Source organism: Haemorhous mexicanus, chromosome 6, assembly GCF_027477595.1.
Source record: "Haemorhous mexicanus isolate bHaeMex1 chromosome 6, bHaeMex1.pri, whole genome shotgun sequence".
Lineage (NCBI taxonomy): Eukaryota > Metazoa > Chordata > Aves > Passeriformes > Fringillidae > Haemorhous > Haemorhous mexicanus.
Window position 1 is genome coordinate 33,742,361 of NC_082346.1, and position 24,601 is coordinate 33,766,961.

The 24,601-nt window shown below is 34.7% G+C and overlaps 1 protein-coding gene across 1 annotated transcript in view; it reads right to left on the reverse strand.

Moving 5' to 3' along the window:
- RYR3 (ryanodine receptor 3) overlaps positions 1-24,601 on the reverse strand; it is a 150,306-nt gene that overhangs the window by 8,244 nt on the left and 117,461 nt on the right. The window contains exons 75-98 of the mRNA XM_059848220.1: positions 24,470-24,566; positions 22,782-22,891; positions 21,902-21,953; positions 21,170-21,220; positions 20,786-20,885; positions 20,506-20,585; positions 20,070-20,146; positions 18,313-18,386; positions 18,053-18,070; positions 17,484-17,564; positions 17,009-17,097; positions 16,521-16,649; positions 16,086-16,190; positions 15,053-15,134; positions 13,386-14,707; positions 10,038-10,096; positions 8,905-9,073; positions 8,217-8,303; positions 6,257-6,454; positions 5,556-5,686; positions 3,005-3,047; positions 2,323-2,450; positions 1,363-1,423; positions 376-522 (exon numbers count right to left, since the gene is read on the reverse strand). Coding sequence (XP_059704203.1) covers positions 376-522; positions 1,363-1,423; positions 2,323-2,450; positions 3,005-3,047; positions 5,556-5,686; positions 6,257-6,454; positions 8,217-8,303; positions 8,905-9,073; positions 10,038-10,096; positions 13,386-14,707; positions 15,053-15,134; positions 16,086-16,190; positions 16,521-16,649; positions 17,009-17,097; positions 17,484-17,564; positions 18,053-18,070; positions 18,313-18,386; positions 20,070-20,146; positions 20,506-20,585; positions 20,786-20,885; positions 21,170-21,220; positions 21,902-21,953; positions 22,782-22,891; positions 24,470-24,566 — 3,490 coding nt within the window. The remainder of the gene's footprint in view (positions 1-375; positions 523-1,362; positions 1,424-2,322; positions 2,451-3,004; positions 3,048-5,555; positions 5,687-6,256; positions 6,455-8,216; positions 8,304-8,904; positions 9,074-10,037; positions 10,097-13,385; positions 14,708-15,052; positions 15,135-16,085; positions 16,191-16,520; positions 16,650-17,008; positions 17,098-17,483; positions 17,565-18,052; positions 18,071-18,312; positions 18,387-20,069; positions 20,147-20,505; positions 20,586-20,785; positions 20,886-21,169; positions 21,221-21,901; positions 21,954-22,781; positions 22,892-24,469; positions 24,567-24,601) is intronic.

Here is a 24,601-nt window from a genome sequence, read left to right on the forward strand (position 1 = left end):
CCAGGTATTGAAATCTCAGTGCCCAGATCATTATTACTGCTGTAGCTAAGGAGGGATTGTGTGTTCTTAATATTTATCACTAATCGGCTCATAATTGAGAATATAGAATGAACTGGTTAGGAAGTAATTAATTTTCTTATATAATTCTAAAATGATGTATTTTCTGTTGTGTACAGCACTTAATCTGTCATCACTTTGTGGGTATAGATTGTTTTAATTTCATAGGTTTTAGCATGCATTAAGTGTGCTGCAGAAGATGTGATCAATCCTATCATGATATAAATTAATTTCATTTTGATATTTCCTTTACAACAAGTTTTTTCCAGTACTTTTACAAAGTGTATTTATTTTCAAGTCTTTTCATGTAGCACTAACCTGTTTGCCATTGTGAGTGACTGAAGACAAAATAGTTCGCAATGTCTTAAAACCCATAGCAATATCCAGCAGATGAGCAGCAAAGAAGAAGTTGTTGTAGTGCCCAAGGATAGACATAGTCGTGTACCAAGCTAAGTATAAAAATGACTGCAGAGAAAGGGAAAAGTGGCAGAGGGTTAACAGGTGCTGATGTGCATTATTAGATCCAGAACACAGCATTTTGGAGTGATTCAAGCTGTTGTAGCAGGACACTTTGCCTATGAAGGGATTAAGCTGAAACTTCACCCAGCTTTTGAAAATTTCCACTGATGGAGGAGGACGTCACCCTTCTTTTGCTGTTGAAATATGCTGAGACCAGCCTCACTCACCAACTCCAAAAGTAGTCAACACAAGGATGTGAAAAACCTGTGTATCCTGACAGCAGCTGGCACTGGCAGGGATGAGGAAGGCAGGTGTTTGCTGATAGAGCAACCAATGATTGGTAATACTAATAACTTATTTTAAGATGAATGGTGCTCTGCTGAGCTAACATGACTAGCCTGGGAATGTGTAAATTCCACTCAATCAATTTATGTTGTAAAAAGTCAGGCCCACTTTTTAATGGCAGGGATTTCTAGCACTCCCAGGGGTGTGTGTAGTTTCTTTACTGTAATGGGAATGCTCCTCAAGGGTTTCTCCTTGAGGTTGAGCCAAAGAGGTCTGTCACTGATATGGGCAAGTAACATAATAATAATTATTGAACTACCTTTTAAACCATTAATTTAATAAATAATGTACTATAGTAGCAGTTATAACCATCTATAATGTGCCATATATAATTCTGAGTAAAACATTCTTTAGTCTAATCACAAGACAGAAAAAAATATTTTAGAATGGCTCTGTAATGCAATATTATTTGTGTATGTTTGTTGAAAATAAAAGCAGATGGCAGAGGACATACATGTTTAGAGTAAATCAAAGCACATTCATCTAGGCTAACATACTCACATTATCAGTGAAAACAACTCCGAGCTTCCAAATGTGGTACTTTGTATCAATGGAGCTTAGCCTAAGAAAAAACCAATTTTTGAAATGCATAAATGTCAAAAAATAAATATTGAATTCTGTATTTATAAACAGCAAACTAGTTGTGGCACTTCACTTTTTTTTGCTGAAGGTGGTGATATAGATTAATTGTTCATTTTTTGAGTGATCCAGGTACATCATTTTTCAGAGTATTCATTAATTCTGAGCACGATAAAGAGTTTCTAAACCAACAAAACTGATGTAAAAATTTCAGGAAGAATGATACTTCCATATTCCAGACCTAAAAACTTAAGATCTATGCCAAAAGTAGTGAAATGTGGAGCACAGATTGCTCCAATTGAGGAGGTAAGTGTTCCCTCTAGTGTAAAATATTCCCAGAATAACTAAGAGAAAAAGTAATGCCTTCTACAATATTCTAAATATCTTATCAGCCATTGGATGGCATGCAAAGGGAAATCTTACTTGTGCATCTTACACATTGAGAAAACCAGCTCTTGTAGGAGCATGATCACTTGGGACTGGTACACATTTAAGCTCTCATCTTGACTAAGTCAGGAAAACCTCTCTGAATCTGAACTAGACACCTGTTATCTAGGTGTTATCAGTTTTTCAGACCACTGGTCTGAAAAGAACTTTGTTGTAAGACCTTATGAATGCTGCATTAATTATTGTTTAAAATGAAAGAGTGGACAACTATATCAGTCAGCATAAATTCGCTGATTTTTTTTTCTTACTTTTACAACTGTGTTTTAAAACAAACAAAAAGCTATTTTCTTTTACTTCCACACTAGGAAGACTCATCCATTCTAATTTTCCATGTTGAGGAAAACACAACAACAGTTTCAAAATTAAATCCACTTTTATCTTTGGTGATGAAGTTACTCCAACACATAATTTGTCTGTGAAGCTCAGAAGTCCTACCATGACACAAGAGAAGCCTCTTCTGGTTCGCTCTCCTCTACTGGACTAAAATCAAGGGCACTTTTGTCCAAACCCAGAAGTTCTGCAATGCGCTCTGCTCCGTATAAATCTCCATACTTGTTAATAACCTAGAAAGGGAAAAAGGAAAGCTTTTTCTCACAGAACTCCTCAGTGACATTCACCTACTCTAGACCAGTAGTTTTCAGGAATTAAAAAAGAAGTCCTTCACAATTAACACTACTAGAACAGTAAGAACTCCCAGGAAACCAGGGGAGCATAAAAACGAAAAATAGAAGCATTAAAGGCTATTATCTGAAAGCTTATATATAATTTTCTGTCATTTAAGCTGGCATGTTTTTCTTTTTTTAGGGCAATGAGGGGGCTTTGTATCCTAAAGATGACAATGATTGCAAATTAGACCTGCTGGCTGATTGGCAGCAATAAGTTATTTCGAATGTCTGAGTCTAGGAAGGAAACCACAGCCTTCTGTCTTCTTCCCTCCTCCCACCTACACCACAGCTGCCTTTTCACTGAGACATTTAACACAACAACAACTTCCATAAAATAAATTCCAGTTCTCTGTTATTTCTGTATTTATATGTACAGAAGCATACAGATATCCAAATTAATCAAATAGTAGATTATTGCTCTGGAAAGCATAATAGAAATATAAAAAGCCTACCTTCCGTTTCACAAATTTGTCCCAGTAATTGTTAGGGAAGGACCTACATAGATAAGGCAGAGGTATTTCAAGTTATTTAACTTGTTAGGGGAAAGGAAAAAAAAACAATGAAAAAAGAGAAAATGCCATGTTCCTGATCATTGCAAATTTTTTTCACTCACTGCACTTCAAATTAGGTGAATGATTTCTTTTCAGGGGGACAACAGCTGTTATTGATCATAATTTGCTGCAATATAATCTTCCCCCTGCAGACCCCTTTGTTTTTCCCATTCACAAATATGACTGGCTACAAAAGGTCAGCAGGCTAAATACTGTTGCCTGATAAGCGTAACAATTCCAAAGTAGCAGGTTAGTCACTGTAGTATCAGTCATCTACTAAATAAATACTTTATCACCCCTAGCCATAAAAATCAGACCAGACAATGATTTTCAGAGAAAAATAAGAGAATCTTAAAGGATAAATAATTTTTTAGTTCGCTGGATTACATCTCAAACAGAGGCTGTACGCTTGAGAACCAGTCGATGGTTTGCCAACAGAATTTATAAAAATCTTTAACTGGCCAAGAAAATTCAAGATCATTTTCCAATATATAGCATATATATATATATATATATATATATATATATATATATATATGTATGTATGTATGTATGTATGTATGTATGTATGTATATATATAGCATTATCCTGGAGCTGCTCATTCTAATGACCTTACTGTCTATTATGCCTGTTTTGAGGAATGCCAGTTAGCAGGAAACAGTACAAAATTTAAGATTTTTCTCTTCTTGTTTCCTGGAAATAACACTGAGTTGAGAAAATATGCAGGAATGCAAAAGAGAAAGATAACTGCTTAAACTAAAGGACAGTGTTGCTAAAATAAAGTAAATGCTAGCACAAGAAAAATGAGATTCCACAACAATGTTCTGCTTCGATGCGAGGCAAACTTCCCAATGACTATGCTCCAACTTTTACCTTTCTGAATTGGGATTCTGAATTAAATTAATCCAAATAAAGGCAAATGCTTCTAGTGGCTCAAATGGATGGTATATTCTAGTCCAGTGCTCTGTATTATTTTTTTGCTTGATTTCTCAGGCTTTTAAGCAAAATATGTCATAGTGTAGCCAGCTTGTGTCTATCTCTTTTACAAAAAACTCCAATAATTTGGCAGGGTATAACTTTCACACTTTTAATTACTTTTTCCAATTATAGAAAGCACATTTCAGTTTATACAGAACACTGGGTACCCTCCAGCAGTGGTTATTCTGATCATACAGTACTTGCACTAAACCTCAAGACTCAGTTAACATTAGAGGGAAGGGTTAGCCTACTTAAATTAGTATTAATCTTTTGTTTAACTTCAGTAGACAGTGCAACATGCTGAGAACAGACTGTACAGCATGTCACTAGCAATAAGCTGACAAAGTATTTCATTAATTCTTGCTTCTGTTTGCTGAAGATTAACTTACTGGGTATCTAGATGGGTTGCTATCAATAGTGAAACAAACTGGTTGGAAAATAAGCAAACTCTCCTGTTTCCCAATTAGCTTTGGTTGCAACTTTAATAATATGTGCTATTGCTGAATGAAATTAAGAAAAATTCTTAAGACTTAGGTGTAGGAAAACAAAGCATTCAAGAATTTCCAGTATTTTAGAAATTCTAATAATGGAAGCCTAGATGGAAGGGACCTTAATGATCATCTGGTTCCAACACTCTGCCAGGGGCAGGGCCAGTTTCCACTAGGCCAAGTTGCTCCAAGCCCCATCCAGCCTGGCCCTGAACACTTCCAGGGCTGGGGCATCCACAGCTTCTCTGGGCAACCTGTTTAAGTACCTCACTGTTGTAGTAAAGAACTTCTTCTTATAGCTAATCTAAACCTACCAGTAAATTCTGAAAAGCAGCCTGTAGTCAAGGCATTTTTTCTGTGGGAAGAGAGCTGACTTGCTGTGTTTGTCTGTGCCACTCCTACAAACTGCTGCAGCATACTGAGACTCTTAGAATCAGTGTATGACTACTACAGTATTTGCTAATGCCTACAACTTCACAGATATTCCTGTCAGACCTACTCAAATTCTAGGAATGTTATTTTGCACTAGATTTACTCCTCTTGTCACTCCTCCTGTCACTCCTCTTGTACAAATTTCTTTGTTAAGGAGTGGGAAAGAAAGGGAGGAGAATATGTACACTGTACAAGTGAAATAGTCACTGGAAAGGATGTAAATTATATTTTTAAAAACTTTATCTTTTTAAAATTTTCTCAATGGAGACTAATATGTGAAATGTCTTGGAGAGACATTTTGAGGTAAAATACCGAATCCTTTCAAACCCTAGAAAATTAAAAGGAAGTGGGATATATGTATTATTATTGTAGTTATTAAATAAACAGATAATACAGGATTTCACTTTAGAATCTACTAGTGTAGCATCTAATAGAAGAGGCTAAATGCCTTTCTTTTAGATTAACTAAGTGACAGGTGGACAGCAAAGGTTCTAGATCAGTGGCTTAATGAGTTACAATATTGTAAGTTTACACAGGGTCTAGTTTTACTTACGGTGTATTTATAACAAGGCGATCCCATTGTCCTTTAATATCATCCTCAGTTGGTTGTTCAGTTATGTACAGTCCATCAAATTCCAGCTTTCTAGCCACCTCCTTTTCTCTCTTGAATACAACCAGAGGGACCTGTGAAAGTGACGGTGATGTAATGGTCATGTATTTTTGGTTCTTTGTAACACAAAAATGTGAGACCAAACATTACACTAGACTCTCCCACACTAGGCAGATCAGTGCCTAGGCAGCCTCACAATGGCCACCTTGGTAGTCAAGCCCCAACCCTCTCCCACAGCTTTTTATTGCTGAGCATGATGTTGCATGCCGTGGAATATCCCTCTGGTTGGTTGGCTCAGCTGTCCTGGATGGGACCCATGCCAACATACCTGCTGAGGGATGCACAGAGTGGGTAAAGCTAAGACAGAGCCCTCACACTGTGCAAACACTGTCCAGCGGTAACCAAATGTGGCTGTGTTACCGGCACAATTTTAACCACAAATCTAAAACACACACACACACTGCTAGGAAGAAAGTGAGCTCTATTTCTGGTGGCCAGAATACGGGAGGAAAACATCTACCCATTGAGCAGTGAGAATTTGTAAACAGCTAGGTACAAATAGCTATTTCAGTATGAGCACCACCAACCACCTTGGACGTAGCCAATGTTTAACAAACAGATTAGCAGTAAGATTAAGGACTTGCCTTTAGGCAGTAGTATCCAATCACACAGACAAAGGAGATGACAGTATGAATAACTGCCAGTGCTCTGAGAGCAGGTGCCATGTAGCCAGTGCTTTCTTCTAAAACAAAAAACACCATGCCCTCCTCTTCTTCCTCTTCAGCAAAGGAGTTCCAGAGATTAGAGTCTTCCTCTACTTCATCAAGTGGCTCTTCTGTCACCTGAGAAAAATGCAAGCACATTGAAAACAAGATAAACTTGAAAGCTTTTCCTTTAATGACAAATGATGTTTTCAAAGCCTGCTCAAAGGAAGATGATAGATCATTAGCTTTAAACATTCTTCATTTGCACAGCATAAGTCTCCACATCATGTCATGTCACTGAAAAGAAAATCTGGAAAAAGCAAATACAGGCAGTTTACAAATCTCTCTGACAATGCCATAGTAAAATTAAAATATGAAAAAGTTATGCAAAAACTATTCCTTAGAAGAAGTGAGGAATTATAGGGTTATTTATTATGACTGAATTCGGTTTTTTATGTAATCTACATGGTTCCTGATTGCTTGAGTCTAAAAAGAAGCAAAATTTTAATATAATTTTCATAAAATCAACAATGTACACACTGTCCATAACTTTTTATTTCACGATTCAGTTTAGAGCTTACAAATTATATACAGTATTTCATCAGCTGACATACTGCCCTAAATTCTTCCAATGACTTTAAAAATCTGCCCTTTAAAATGAAATCCCTGTGGGTGCATTTTTCACAGCTTTATCTGAGAGCTAAAGTCCTGTTCAGTCCTGTTTGACTCCCACTGACCCTTTCTTATGTATGACAGATGGACTTGCACTGATAGACATGAACTTTTGTCCTTGCTCTTCAGCAGAATGGGTTGTCACCCCCCAGACTCAAAGAAAAGCAGAAGAGAATGGGGGGGAAGGGACACTGGCATAGACAAAAGCAGAATTCTACTTGTATATTTGAAGTCCATCTTCTCTAACCCTGTGGGAAAGAAAGAAAGAAAGAGACAAGGAGAAAGCCCTATAAAGCCATGACATCATTCTCCTGGAATGTGCACATACATTCTGCCCAGCATCCAAGAGCTTTTTACATCTTTACCTGCCCTGCCTCTGAGAATGTAATTGTGTTATAGGAGTTGCATTTGAGAACAGGCCTCAGTTATTTCTGAACTGAATGTTCAGCCAGCTGCTTTTGTTGTTGAAGTTTTTGGTTAAAGTAAAGGAATATGTAATAGAATATGTAATACTGGAAGACACAAGTTTATCAGCTTATTACAGCTTTCATTCTATATCTAGGAGGGGAAAATCCAAAGGTCCAGATTTCAGGATATTGATAAATCAGAACTCTTCTTCCAAACTTCAGTGTGGAAAGGGGAAAAAAAATGAGGCTTTTATGGGTGGGAATTCTCTTCATTAAATTTCAATTTCATTTTTTCATTTCAAGGCTGTGAAAATTCATAAAAGAAATTGGTGGAGGCTGCTGAGGATATTCTACTTTGTATCATCTGGGGTTATACACCAGAACCTGAAACAACAAACTCTAGATTCAGGTGAACCTCTAAGATTAAGGTTAAACTGTGAATGTATAGCCTTCTTCATCAGTGAGCTAGACAAACAAAGCTGTAGCCTAGTATAAAAAAAGAAGTAACTGAGAATAACAAGATTAAATTAAGTCTATTAATATCTTGAGAACAAATTAGAGAAAAATATTTCAATAGTTTTTACATTTGAATTATTTTAGTCTATTTCAATTTTTCCAGAACAAGATCTACAGTCCAAACAATAACAGACTTGTGTGATTAAATGAAAAAGTGCCTAGAAACTCAACTATAAAGGAAAAATTAAATAAATCTCTGTTTTCATTCAGCCTGAATAAAATAAAAAACCAAATAGTACAAACATTATATTATTATTGTATCCTCTGGTACTAACAAAAATATTCAAAGAACAATGTTACCTTACCTTGTAAAACAGAAGAATAAAATTGATGGCAAATGCAACAAATAGAGCAAGAAACCTTAAGTTGTAAAAATTTCTTGCCAAGTAATGCTGAAAGTAAACAATAAAAAGTAATTAAAAGTAGCCCATGAATAATATCAAAAGAAGAAAAATAGATAGCAAGATTTTTAAAACAGTAAATACATATTTATGTTTCCTTCATACACCAGTTATAATAAGCAAGAGCATTTCTTGGCAGCCCATTCCCCTTTTTCATGATAAATGGAATTTAAATAATGGCCTTAAAATTAGAAGTCAGAGAAGACTGGAACAGAAAGAAGTGTGGAAAGATATGATAGAATACTGCAAAAAAACTACTTGAGAGTTTTCAGAGAACTCAACATTTCGTGGTTTTAAGAACAAAGAAGAATACAAAGTAGAGTGAAAGATTCTAGAAGTTAGATTATGGAAAATAGGGAGCTCCTAAAAAGGAGCTCAAGAGGCTAATCTGTCCTGTTACAAATTGCACACTGAAACACTTAATTATATAACTCTAAAAATTATTATAAAATCACAACAGACTGACTACTACAGCCAATCATCTGAACACTCATACCAAATTTTCCTTTATGATGACATTTCTCTCTTAATTGTCAAAAAAATTGTTATATAAATAAAAATTCGATGATTAAAGAATTTAAGACAAACTTACAAGCATTTTTGTCTGATAAATTTCCAAAGCTTTGAAGAAGTTAGCCATAACAGCCTCTGGTTTCTCAATTTTTTGACCATGCCTTCTCTTCTTTTTCTTCATTTTCCCCTCTTCTAGCTGCTCAGATTGTACTTCCTTTGCCTTATCTTGTTTCTCACCATCTTCCATGCTAGAAGAAAGGTTAACTAAACAAAAATATCTGGCCAAATGTAGATGCATTCATTTCAAATGAATTTGAGTTCATAAAGTTTGCCTTTAAAATTTAGTTTTTATACTGTATGTAGCATTAGAGGAATTTAGTTACTAACAAAAAATACCCAAAACCTGGGTTTCCACATGTGTGACATAATGCTTAGCCATCAATATGATTGTCTTAAAGTACAGACCCTGATGACATGCTTAAAAAAATAAGAGGAGAAAGATAAATGAGCCTGAAGTAAATATTTTGAACATGAAGAAAAATGAAAAAAAAAATTATGTATAGCTTTTGAATCTGTAAGAATCTCTAGGGCGCTTTTTGTGTGTCTCAACAAAATATTTTAATCTGTTACTACAATGTGGCTGCAAGTCCAGGCAAGGATGCTCCTTAACAGTAAGATGCTGCTAAACCAAGGTAAGTTTTTTAAATATTGTTTGGACAGTCATATATATGATTAGTGGACAAAGGAATGTATCTGCTGTCAAGATTTGATAAAACAGCAATAAATAAAAATAATTGGGTTAGTAAAATCTTGTGTTTTAATGATGCAATGAAGATTCCATGAAAATTGTAGTGGGTAGTAGGGAAAGCAGAAAGCCTAGTAAGTTGCAGAGGTTTTTAAGACTGGTGCTCATTTTTACAGGAAGTTATGGGAATTTTTAAAAAGACAATAGCCACAGATCTATGTATGCATAATTGTCAAGGGCCACAAAAATCAGATTACCATTGTGTTTTCTAGTGACATGGTCTGCCATCTTTTAGTATATTTGCAAAATGTAATGTACCCCTTAGTACATTTTCTGAATAATGATGAGGCAAAGTGTACATAAAGTTCTTTAAATACTGAGCATTTCTTGCGTTATTTTTGGTCAAATTATTTAGCATTAGGAAGTACCCATGAGTTAAACAGGAATTTTGTAAAAAATTAACTTACTCAGCCTTCTCAGCTTCTGCTTTTCTTTGTGTTCCAGCTTCTTTTGCAATTTCAGATATCTGCAAAAAGTATTTTAACTCTCAAAATTGATCCATTCAAATAAAATTACGGTAACTTTAGTTATTGTCTTCTAAGAAACAAACAAAATAATTAATAATATTTTTATAGCACTTTTGCACTTATAAAGTGCTTGATTTTTAAAGATAGGGATCTCAGGCCTTTAACAGTGAAAAAGGCAGAATTTTTTCTGTATAGTGTTTGAATTACTCTAATTAGTTGACTGAACAACTTAATTATACACAGTGATCAGGCAAATTGTGCAATAACCTGAGGATGAATGTAACTACATTCAGATCATATCCTGATACTAAGGTCACCCACAGAGACTCAGTGGAGTTACTGATTGGAACTAGAAACAATGTATTAATGTTGTCATCAAAAATCTGAAAAACATCTATGTAACTATCAGATATTGCAAAACTCAATTACTTGGCCGTCATCAAGTAATGCCACTGAAAACAGACAAATACTTAAACAACTTCTACTTACACAATCTTTCTTCAAGCTGTTTATCTTATCTGGGCTGATGGTTCATTAAACCTTTATTGGCACACCACACAACCCTGGTAAGTGTTGTGTTTACAGCTTTCCCTTGAGATAAGGAAAAACCAATACGGAATTTTACAGATGGCTAACTGCAGCAAAAAACCTGGGGCCTGGACATCACACACCTTTAGGCTTGGTGTTACAAGATCAAAGTAAACTCATTTCAAATGCAGTTTGAGTATCTAAGCTTCAGTGGAAGTCCAAGAGATGTAGGATCTGACTCAGAAAAAAATCTAAAGGGATGAAATTTGTCTCCATTCCCTTTTGCAAAAACCTGTCCTAACTCTTAATCCTCTTCTGTATTTTCTTGAAGTGCTTAGGCAGCAGTTGTCTCTTGGTCCTACATTTCCAGTTAGCACACATATACACTTATCTAAAGTTTCTGCCACTACTTATCTGGATGCCTATCACTCACAAGTATGCGGGAAAAGGTTATAGCAAAGAATTTATTAAGTCAATCTTCCCTTGTGTATCTCACATATTATCTGTGGAACTTCACCTAGTAAACAATGCAGGTGTAACTTTCACAAAGAATCTCCCCTAAGATCTCTTGCTGGTGGAGGGTAATTGAGAGATCATTTGATGATGCCTGTTTCTTCTAAGGGTTGGAGTGCTAGAATAATGAATAGATCTCTATTCATCTTATCCATATAAGCTCTCTCAATTTTCTCTTTCCCAGGCACAAGAATCTTAACTTACAGAATCCCATATATAAGATTTCCATATCTAGCTTTAACAGCTCACTGATCTTCACTGAATCCTTTCCAGTTGTGTCACACTCTTTTTGAACTGAGGGAACCTGGTCTTCAAGACACAGATAAACTAAGATTCATGGAGTATAATAATGTGGGGGCTTCCTCTCTTCCTTTCTCAGCAATTCAGAATTTCATTTTGCTTGACTGACATCATCATTGAACTGATAATGTTGTACAACTCAGGTATATTCCCAAGATTTCATACTCGAACTCTAACAATGAGATCAAAATGAAGCACTTTACAGACCAAATTGTAATTTTACTCCTGTATTCATCACTTTCCTGATTTTTATCTGTTATTTTAAGGTATCTTCACAGTTAGCTCTTGATTTTATTTCTACCAATAATTAGATTTATCAGCAAACTGTTGTGTCACTAGTACTCTTCTAATTTGTGAACCCACATAACTCTCAGATTCCTATAGAGCATTACTGTAAAAGCAAACTCCTGAAAGGCTCCATCATATATGCTTCTGTAGGTTATTTTGTAGTTTCTCTGGCTATATGGTAAATGTCACTGACTTTATCAGTACACTTTTCCAGTATATAGACCTGATTTTCTATTTCTATCCATTTGTGTGAATTTTATCATTGCAGATGCCTAAGAAAGACATAGTGATTTCTTGAAGGGAATTTTTGATTCTTACACTGCTGTATCTGCCTTGAGCTCCACTTATTCTTTATATCCACTCCTCTAACAAGATTATGTGAGCATTTATAGACACAATGTGAAATGAATAGCAATTCTTGTAATACAGAATTTGGGCAAACATTGCTTTGGTAAGTTTCACTAGATAATATATCAATGGTAAAAGCTGCATAAATTGCATAACTGACTTCCCATTAATGACTCAAACTATCTGCAAAATTACAGAGCATTTTCGTCAGTAGTATCAAACACATCCGTAAGAAATGTATACATCAAAGTAAAGCAAAGAATATTCTAAAGTGTTTATTCAGATCGGAATTAAAATGCTTACTGAAACGTTTGAAGAAAATTCTAATGTGTTTACTTATACCTGCCAAGATTCTTGTGTTAAAAGTTATTTTTAAATACCAACCTCATTATATTTATGCTAAATGAGACAGGATTTTAACAGAGTATAGTTTTTAAGTCCACACATAAAAATGATTGAATAAAAGAACAAGAAAAACAAATGCAAAAAATTTAGTTCCATTTAGGCAAGAACTAGAATCTGGAGAAAAACATACAAATTAAGAGAAAATAATGCACTTAGAAGTTGCACAGTTTAGATTTATCTTGAAGATATCTGGAAAGTACGTCATGAAGAGGTGGGTTAATGATGAGAGAAAAGATGTTTTTGAATAACAAGTAGAAACAGACCTGAGATGTACAGTGAAACATAGTGCCTTCCAAATATGATAAATAAATTGGTTTTGACATTTAGTTCTATCCATTTTTACACAGAAGAATACTCTCTTTAGTCCAGCTGAGTGGAACAAAATATATTGTTTATAAACAGGAATAAGAGTAAAGAATAATTACATGATAAACATTAAACTAACAATAAATTCAGGTAAATATATCTCAAATAATAAGGAAAAAAGGATACTATATTGCATGTAAAGAATATAGAAGAAAGATGTTAATGATAAGACATTATTATGGAGATAATAAATTGTAAAAGTACTTGAGGTATACTATCAAAAAAATGGGGTATGCAGAATAAACACGACCATAAATCATTTAAAGCTAAAACTGTGACTAGAAATTTGCTAGCAGTTTGTGTTTTGAATAAGTCCAAATGAACAGTAATAATTCACTGCACTGAAATCTAAACACTGGGCTGAAATTTCCTGTTGGTTTTTAAATGTGTAGAGATTACAAAGGAAGTTATTACTGATAATATATATTAATCAGTTAAATATAAAAGAAATCTGTTATTAACATTGAGTATTTTATTATTATTATTGTAGTTAAAATTGTTATATGATCTTAAAAGAAATACGAAATCTCTTTAATTTACCTGTAATCTTTTTTTCTTATGAACTGTGTTTTCCAAAGGTGTCTGGATCTCAGTACCAAGGATTTCTGCAATATCTCCAAGCCCAGCATCATGACCATGTTTTGATCCTTCTTTCTTTGTAGGAATGCCAAAAATATCTGCGATTATGTCAGCTTCTCCCTTTTCACTCTTCACAAACTCCCCAAGTTCAGCTCTTATGCCATGCTCAGCACCTTCAGCTTTTTCTGCTTCCATAACATCATCATGGATTCCAAACTGTGTTGGATCAGGCATATCCCCTAATATTTTTGTAACTTTTATGTTTTTGGCTCCTTCAACCAGGCCACCCCCAAATACAGTGCTCCAAAGAATCTGGAATATCCCCCACACTATAGAAAAGAACATTTGGAATGTCCCTACAAATAGGATCCAGAAAAAGGAGAAAAACACTTTCACCATCTCTTTTATTGTCATCTTTTTAACTTTCCTATATTGTTTCCTAAGGTTCTTCACAGTGACCATTTTCAAAAAGTTGGCAACATTCTTCTTCACTGCAACACAGGCCACTGCAAAAGCTGAAGCAGGTTCCAGGGACTTTTCTTCTTCCTCATCATCTCCAATATCCACTACATAAGCAGGCTCTGCCTCTTCCTCCTCCTCGGGCCTCTCAGAGGAATCTGTTTCAGAGATCTGGGATGCTAACTGCATTTCAAAAATTGTGTCTTCACAGAAATTCACAAAGAGTTCCATTTTTTCTTGCTCTCCACCTTCGTTTACAACATCAAATATGAACTGTCTTTTTGATTCCTTCACCTGTGGCTTCTCCCACTGCATTCTACTGGATTCACTGATTTCAAAGTAAACTCTTTCTATTTTCTTGGCCCCACCCATTATTTCAATACGGCCAAGGTATGGTTCAAAGTAATTAAGAACACTTTCTGCAGGCTCAAGTAAGCTCTGAAGGCGTGGGTCATTAGGCATGTGCTCTGAAAGGTTTGTGAGCAGTACTACTACATTAAATCCAATGTCTTTGGCTGGTTCGTGGAATCTTTCCACAAAGTCAACATAGTTGAACATATCGTTCTCATCAGCCTCTGTACAGGACAGCAGGAATTCAATCTCTGACTGTATGTATTGCTTTTGAGCCTCCATTGATTTCTGAAATTCCTTCTTGGAAATGATTCCTTTACCATCTGGGTCATACTCTTTGAAAGCATCTGAATTAGTCAGATCTTTTAACTTCAGGAACATGTCAAAGAACTTCAAAATCATTTCTACATTGCTAGATGACTCTACAAGCGTGTCCACCATTTGTTTTCCAATAGTTCCATTTACAACGTTACCTAAGTAGTGTGTTATAATAGAAAGTTATTTGACAGCTACAATTTAATTAACAACATTTCATATTTGTGCTGAAAACAGAACAAATATGTTCTTAAATATTAGTATTTTTTCTTCAAACATGTTTTTCTCTAGCAGCCCTCTATTTCAGGACTATTTATATTCCAGAATAATTCTTAAATGAATATGAAAAATGTCTTTTTTCCCAAAGATACAATAAAGGCAATTAGAAAGCAGTTTAGAAATATGAGCATAATACTTGTTCTTTACACTAGGAAGTGAGAATAGTCCTTTACACTAGGAAAAGGAGATAATTATATTTGACCATAAAGAAAAACAGGTCCAACCTTCAAGCAGTGACAAAAGCATCACTACCATATCCTTTAGCAGATCTAGCAGTTCCTTAAGCAATTCAATCTGAGCGGAGTCCTAGTAAAAAAAAAAACAAAAAAAACCCAAGACTGTAAGATTGTTTTTAATTTGTATTTATACAGAAAACTAAATAAATTTAGAAAGAAATGGTATTAAAGATGATCAGCTAAATTTCATTTGCATTATTCAGCACTATTTCATTGCCATTTTATTATGATTGCTATCAGAAGTCTAACAACATGCAACTTACTGCAGCAAAGGTGTTAACACCATAAAGTTAAGCTTGAATAAAGCATCAAGAAGTACCAAAGTGCAGGTAAGGAGCAGCAGAAACAAACAAAAAACTATTGGTTGCTACAAAAATCTGAAAGTATCTGTCTCAGAAAGAATCCATCCTTTTTCATGTCACTGGCAATATTTAATGGCATAAAGACCACTCAAAGAGGACTAGAACTGTTTAGTTTAATTACAGAACACTGCAAGTCTAATGCAGATTTGTATTTGACATTAAGGCCCTAAATACTTTTCTCAAAATTCTGATATACTTCTATAGGGTGGGAAGGAATCTTGTAAGTCAGAGGATAGCAGGGACAGTGAATAAGAAAGGAAAAGACTCTCTGCACTGTTGCATTCAGTGCAGAGCTTGAGTGCATTAAGCAGAAGTCACAGAAGAACACAGAACCCTGGCACTGTGGAGTGTGACTGTGCTCTGTACAGTGAAATGAACACTGCCTGTGCCCCCATGCTCAGTTATGCTTATCATAACTGGATAAGTTGACCAAATATCACCCTCTCTCCCTGTTTGGGTCTTTCTCAGCTTTTCTCTTGGCCCGCTTATGTTCAGTGCTTTTAATGGTGTTTCTGCTCTGACAGATCCTCCAGTTTTGGCAAGAGGGAGAAAGGGACCAAACTGCCACATTCATTATCAGAAAGGTATAATTGAGCTGTAAATGTCAAGCTTGGTTTTAGTGAAGGTGAGTGCACAGTGACAATTCATGTTGAAAATACCTGTGAAAGTTTCATTTGCATATTGGCAAACACATGAAGAAAGCCAACAACTGCATCCCACAGCCTACTATGAGCCAGACTCTGTTGATTACCTATGCAAGGGCCCTAAAAAAATTAAGAAAAACACGTTTTTTATTTATGTCAAATAAACCAAAACAAATAAAAAAGAAGTTTCCGGCAGCCATGAAACTACATGAGAAGGTTTTCCAAGACCTCTGGGTATCTAGTGCACAAATACCAAATTGTATCCTATTAAATACATAGCTGTTTGCATGGTTTAGTTTTCATTTTATACTGGTCCAGTGATTCCATGTAATTTTATCAAAATTTTTAAAAAGTAAGTGCAAAGCATTTACGAATTGATGAAAAAACGTGATCATGCTGTGTGAGCGTGGAACTTCTCTGTTAGTACCTCGAGAAACACATTCTGTTTACCTGGATATATTCTGTAAGAGAATTGAATATTTGCTTGGTGACAGCCAAAGCTTTAGAAAAGTTACGCTGTCCTGGTTCATCAATGACATCCTTTCCTGAATAGTACCAATAGAAGTCACTGATGGATTCCTAAGAAAAAAACAATGTTACATTTTCTAGTTTTGAATTCTCTATGCAGTATTTACTGCATACTTTAATCAGTAATTCAGATGAAATTTAGCATATCTGGGTTAATCTATTTCTCATTACAATAATATTTTTCACTCTCTTCAGAAGTGAACAGTGAAATCCATTATCAAACATCGGATTACACACAGAATTCTGAAATGTCATCTGTTTTCAAAGGAAAAAAGATATGAAAAAAATTTTTTTCATTTTATGTATCCCTTTAGAGAGAATTTTCATGTTTGATTCAAATAAAATGTGAATCTAAAGAAGTGCAGGAAAGCCAACATGTTATGCTCCGTTTTCATCTGTTTTTTCCTCACCTGAAGACGCAAGAGGTAGTCAACAGTACTAATGATAATATTCACTGTTGTGGTGTTGCCCATCTGAGTACGTAAGTAATTTTGAAAATCTGAAATAAGAAGTGATTTGTGCTTGGTTACTACACAGGAAAAAAAAAACAACATTCTTTTTCTATTTTCGTGGGGAATGCCTTCTTTTTAAATATCTTGTTGGATACAGATGCTTATGTTGTAGAAATTCAACTTTTGATCCAGTGTATATATAACTGGGCAATTGTTATCCAGGTGACTTGGAACAGGCTTTACTAGTATTATACTAAACACTGAAACTAAATTAAGACTTAAAAAATCAAATTGAACTCTGCAATTTACGTTATTGTCATGCCAGTTTCCCCTCAAGAAACTCAATGCATTAGAGGAAAACATTGGTTCTATTGCACTCTGTTTAGGAACAGACTCACCGCACATTTGCTACAAAATGATTCAGTTCTCTTACCATTGTTGTGCCCTTCACAGAGAAGTTGCAAAAATCTAAATAGATCTCGAGTAAATTCATCATGCTGCAAGACTTTTTCACCTTCAAAATATATAAATACAATGATTATGTGGCAATTGTTATGATTAATTATGCAGAACACATAATCCTACAGTAACCTTTTAAACTGGAATTTTAATAAAAGAACCAGTATTTAAAAGCGTTAAAGCAATTTAAAAGAAACAGACCGATAATAATGAAAAGAAAAACTGAGACAGAAAAAGCAGAGCCAAAGTATTTAGCACTCCAATGCATCCATGGTTAAAAAAACAACACTAATTTGAAAAAAAAAAGGCAACGGGATATATATCTAATAAGTAAATTGTTAGTCATAACTAAAATCATGCCTTAAATATGAGTGACACTTCTTTAATAAGCATCAAACTCTTTATCCAAGCTAAACACACAACCTGCTGCAGACCATAAAGCTAAACCTAAAGATATCTGAGAAGATGCAATGAGAGATTTCTCTCTGTATTTGCAACACACTTTTGCAACGATAGTATCAAAAACTGTAAACCCAAACATACCACGCTCACGAACGATGACTGTGGATCAAAGAAAAATAACAAGAATACAAGATAAGAATATTGGAAGTTACAATATTTTTCTTAAAAATTATTGCTAAAGATATTGTAAAAAAAAAAAGCATTTTCAGAACCCAGAGCCTAGAATTACTTATAGTAAGTTTAACAACAGAAACCTCAAGCCACAGTAAAACAGCTCAAGTTAAAGAAGGAAGCACAAATAATGTTTGAAGCACTACTGGAAACAATTTCATTCTACTTACGAGTTCCTTCTTCAGTGACCATTCCCAGGCCTTCCGCTTTATTCTGTCTCTCAAACGCATTCAAGTCAAGAACACTTATATTTAAAGAAAAGAAAAACAACAGCACAAACAGGAAAAAGGACTATAGTAACCAATAGAAAATCATTTTCATCTACAAAATTTTTAGAGTCCTTCAACTACTACTCTTGACCCACTATGACATGCATTGCCTCATATTTTATTTAATACTCGTATTAAATAAATTTATTTAATACTTGTATGAAATAAATGAGCTTTAGATGAAACAAAGGGTCCAGTGTCCAATTTTGAGAAGAAATGAGTCTCAGGTCATGTCTCACCACTTACCTAACTTCACTCCTGATAATGACATTTACAATTTCATGTGCAAATGAGGAGTGGAAAAAGAGCCTGAAATATTACTCTTTGTGTTGATTTAAACCTACCACTAAAGGAGACTACCACTGTTGTTTCTCTCTCACACTGTTTTCCACTAAGTTTTCACCGTGACTTTTATTATGTTGGTTTTGTACTTATTATTAAAAAATATTACTTTATTATAATATAACATGGTTATTTTATTCAGAAGATGTATGGAGTTTCTGATTCTATATGTACAAGAAAGAAATGTAATCAGAGGTTCCATCTCTTCCAGGGTAAAAAGACACTGATATCTGAATTTCATTTTGTTAACTTGGCATAGCTCAGCACATGGAATAGCAAATCATGATTCTTCTCACCACCCAGTCAGAATACTTTCTTTAAAATCCTCCAATAAAATTCTATCATTATATAATTTTAGTTCAGTTAAATAGAAATGCAGTCACATATTTAATCTAGTGACATCATTAAAACCAAAAGCATTTCTTAAAGCATCATTTTCATTTTCTTATCTTTTCTTATCTGTTCAAGTAATTTTATCAATACCTCTTTTAATGAAGTCCTGAATAATACATATACTCAATTGGTAATAATATCACAGCAGGGCCTGTTTGAGCAAATCCCTGCTAAAGTGTTCTACATAAATGAAAAAATGACAAGGCAGATATTATTTAATTAGGCTGCAACTGTTCAACAATAATTTCTGCAATGCAGGTCACAATTCCTTCCACATTTTATCCTCTATTCATACAGCTCCTTCACTTCTAATTCCCAGTCTTCTCCTTCAGAACCCTTCTGGTTCTTTAAAAGGCTGAAAAAAGGAGGATGTCTACTGTAAGAGTAATCAAAAATACCAGAAATATTCTTCTGCATGCCAGTCCTTTACCTCAACTAATTTGAACTGTTTTATCAAGGAAATGGGCTACTAGAGTCTCACTGGTCACCTGCCAACTCTAACAAACCTGATACATATGCAGAGGATTCAGAAGGGACAGCAATTATGCAACTTGCCAGAAATGTGCAGAAACTGAAAGCTTAGCAAAGCTCCACTGGCCGGTCTCTCCCTTAATGGTGGCTCTTCTCTATCCTTGGAAACTACCAGACAAAAACCTTGGGGGATCTGGGATCAGTAAAGGAGCTATTATATTTTACTTTTCTGTCTCTTCAAAAGTATGTGCAGTCTTTTGCTTTATTTTCTCCTTTGAAAGAACACTCTAAAAGATTAACAGGCTGTTCCTGTGATTCACAAAACTTTCCTACAAGAGTTCTACAACCTGTGACTCCTGTAATTTAAATCTAACACATTCCACCTGCACTGAGCAATAAGCCAGTGAATATGAATAAACCAGAACCTGTAATAATGCAATTTATGGTTTTACCTGCAGGACTGCATCAAGCCAGAGAGGCTTTGAAAAAATCCAGCATCCTTTTTCTCCTTCAGGTAGTCTAGCATTTTCTAAATGTTGCATATTTTTGAAGGGAAAAAAATACACATTAACAATATATACAATAAAAAATAACTAGCAATTAATTACTAATTAGTATTTATAAACAAAAAATAGTAAAGGTAATAAGTACCCTTATAATTAATGATATTGAAATTATATGAATTCAAAAGTTCCTGCATTAGTTCCTTCCAATGCAAATCACTGGCAAAAAATAATATAATTGCTCTTGCACCAGAAATACACTGATATTTCTTCACTGTTAGGTTTAAAATTAAGTACATTAACTTAAAGAACAGGACACTAAAATTCTCAAAATCACTTGCCTCATTTATGCAAGCAAGACTCGCAGTAGTTGGAAATGCATTACCTGTTGAACTATGGTGTTTCCACCATTTAGAATAGCAATACCAAGTTTGAGTGTTTCAACAACCATGGGTCCTGTATGACCTGTCAAAACAAGGATACACTCCTTAAAACTTGCAGTTATGAGCCCTTCCATCAGAAATGCAGTGTGGAACTTTTACTTAGTGCAGTTGTTACTGACATTTATTTTGCCTCATTCAGTGTTGTGTGGAAGCTGTTTATGATATTTACATGACAGGTACAATGACACCTGTGTGTACTTCAGAGCTAGCAGAGAGCATTACCTTTGCTTGCACTAATCATCTGAAGGACCATCTCCGCAGCTCCACGGTCATGCAAGCGAGCTTGCTGATAGAGAGTTCTCTGCTTTTCCATTTCTTTCTCCTGGGTTTGGGAACAAAATGAGAACAGACTACAGGTTGGAATGGATCCAGGAAAAATAGGAAGATGAAAAATCTGAAGTTGTTGGAGACCATCTGCCTCCAAAATCCATGGGTTGTTTGACTCCAAAGCTTCAAAACAGCTTTCTTTAATGTGAATAACCTAGTAAACCAGCTCGCTGTGTTCAACGCACAATGTGTTCTGCTATTTTTGCATTTATTCCACTGGACATATTTAAAGTACTTCCACATTAGATTATGAGAAAGAAATGTTACTTAAACTCTCACCTCAAATGTCTTTTCTTTATCTTCGTCTCCCTCTTCTTCTTCCTGACAGCTCTTTTGATGTTAAAAACAGAAATCACAAGATCTTGCTTATTAAGAAACATAATGCCTACTTTTGCTATACTATTTCTACAAAATTGCCAAATAATTTTTTCAAGCAATTACTGAAGGTATTAATAAGATTTTGAAAACCTTTAATTGCAAATATTTGTGCTTATCCACACTGAGAAGCTGATATTCCCTAATATGGAGTATTTCAGGGTATTCGTCCAACTACATGCACACCCTGTAACTGCAGGCTATGTAACCTTGTGCCATATCTCTGCATCCATATTTATCTTCCCAGTCAAGCTCTCATCACAAGTCAGCTGTAATCAATATGTTGCAAAAAACTGACTTTGACAGACTTCAAGTATTAACCCAAAAATAATTACCCAAAGAATAAAGATAACTAATGGGTTTAAACTGCTCAGGAGTTAATCCTGTGCAAAAAGAAGTGTCAAGTGAAAGGAAAAGGACTTCACCCGTTGAAATTTAAAAGTATTGCTTTAACATAGGAAATTTCTCATTACACATATATGTAAAACTCTGAACTGCATTTGCTTCATTAAAAATACAGAAGTTATTATCAAGCAGTCCATGTAAGAAGCAGAAAGACAAGTTTTAAGAAGCATCTAAAATTAATGGGAAGTACCTAAATGCAGAGAGGGATGAAGCTTGAAATTATGTACTTACTTTTGCCATCATGGCAGAATAGGCAATATATAGAGGATCATGTCCTAGATTGCTGTGAAGAGTAAAAAATATTTTAAATTATTTTATGATATAGTAATATAAAGTTTTCATATGCCTACCATTTTTATTGAAGGGTATTTTATTGAAGTAGTCTACTTTAAAAGCTATTAATCTTGAAAATTGTGTAATGAAGGACTTCTCTTATCTAAATCCAAATCTCTTTTACTCAAACAATTTAAAGGTATATTTGTGCATTCATCTTAGTCATTTTGGTTCATCATTGGCTGTTGAAGGTGCAGAAAAGTAATATGGAAATATAAATTAGAATAATTATAACTGTCAGATGGCAAGATTTTATTGGTCATACAGAAAAAGTATATGAAACTCTGGAATACTCATAAAAATCTATTCATTCTAATCAACAATTTCAAGTCAAAACAGAAGCTGGCAATGAGATTCATAAACACCAACAAAACCTTTTCTGACTTACTGAGTGAAAGGTAATGAATACCAAAACCAAGAACACGCATCTATTAATTACCGGGAGAAACCAGGGCAAGGTACTCTGATTACATCTGCAGTACTCTGATTAAATCTGCAATTCCTGTAGAATTCATGTTTCCAGGAGAAGTCATGCTCAATCATTTCTGCATTGGGTATTTACCAAGCTTGTAAAATGTCAGAAATAGTCAATACAATCTCAATGTAAAGGTTATACTGAGTTTAAATACATGAAAACTCCAATGAAACTGAGAGGGAAAAAGGTATTCACCATGTACAATAATGAACTACACTTGTGTTAAATCACTTTGGTAATGTTACTAAAAATTCAGTTACTGTGTGCTTTTACTCAATGGGCTTTTCCACACAGATCTTTTACCTTCTCTCTGTAAGAGCACTGCGACTAAAATAGAGGATAATCTGATGAAGTGGGTCAGGATGGTTTTTCTCAGTCTCTTCTTCTTCCTCTTCATCTTTTTTTGGAGATGTCTGTCTCAAAATTTAGAATATAAAAGTTAAGCTTCATAAGTAAGAAAAAAATTCTATAATTAAGCTTAGGAAAGGATTTCAGTAATTTTATTCTATCCAATTTGTATTAAACTGCCCATATTAATCTTATTCAGGAGTTTACAGCATAACCTGCAACATTTTGTGCCTGTAGGATTCAGAAGAGCTAAGAGTATATGGTTTTTATTCATTATTTTTATAACTTTGGAATTTTCTCATTTGCAAGGTATTGAGAATGAGACTGGGGAAATCTTGGGGAAGCCTTATTCAAGAGAAATCATGTATTTCTGGTTGACCCCAACTAAAAGTAAGTTCTAGCTCAATTATTTCATAGTAGGTACTAGAATTTTTAATACCATCATCAGATACATCCTACTCAGACTAACATTAGCTACAATCTTTTCATATATCATTTCTAAGTAACCTTGGTTCAATTACTGCTCATTATTGTAAGCTTCAAACATTTTTTGGCAGCTAAAAATATAACATGTCAGAACTGGCCAAAGATCAGATTATTACCCTTACCTTACTTGTGTTATCACATTTTTGTACAGTTACTAGTTATTGTAGTTTTATTGTAATTACAGTAATTATTTTAATTATAGAAGTTCAATTTACTTCTCTAGGAAGCCTGAAAGATTTGCAGGCACTGCTTTGATTAATGGCCTCATTCTTTCCTTTAGCAAGAAGCAACAAGTCAAACAAAGACTGATCCTGTAATTGTCCAGAGCATGTGAAGAATGTCCCTACCCATGGCAGGGGGTCAGAACTAGATAATCTCTATGGTCCCTTCCAACCCAAAGCATTCTATGTCTCTACAATATCAGCTATAAAGGCTCTATAAACAGCACAACATGACTGTTTCTGTTAACACTGAAGCACTTCTGATGCATCTGCATGTGATCCATGAAGCTGTATATTAACTTTCATGGTGTTTAGAGACTGTGGAGATAAGCTCCTTGGAGGTATTTTTGCACAGAGGGAAGAGAAAGAGCAGTAGGCATTCTGAACCAATGTTCACTACCAAAATCCTGAAGTTTACCAATCACTTTTATCAAGTACACAGGTAAACTGCATTTTTGCTGAATATGGCTGCATATATGTACTTGTCCTTATGATGATCAAAAAGAAAAACAGCAAAAATAATTTGTATCAAAGCTGAAAATGCTAAAATTAATTATGCATAAAAAAATTTAAAAGGGAAAAGGATCAATAGTATCAATCTTTAAAAACACCCCAGAAAATAATATACACAAACATAGGAATTACCATAATGACAAAAACAGTCTGACTGTTCATCTTATCCATTTCTCTTCCCAAGAATGAGTATCACATAGCTCGTCTGAAGGCATAGATCACCTTAATGCACTTCAGTGTGCATCAAAGGACACTGTCTTTTTGACCACAGCAGAAAATGACCTTATGCTCTGAAGCATAAGGATTGATATTTTATAAATTTATGCATACAGTACACAAAAATTAAATATATTTTATGATGGATACATAGAATACACACTGAAGTGGGCACTGAAATATATGCCCAGTTATGTCAGTACTTACAGCCAAATCCTGAACTAGTTTCTCCTCAAATGAATATTCCTCTGTTTCTATCCAAAAGTTCTGATAGCCATTGAGGAAGAGGTTAATAGAACGGTGCCTGGGGGGGTTGTGAAAGTGAGATCAAGAGGGGTA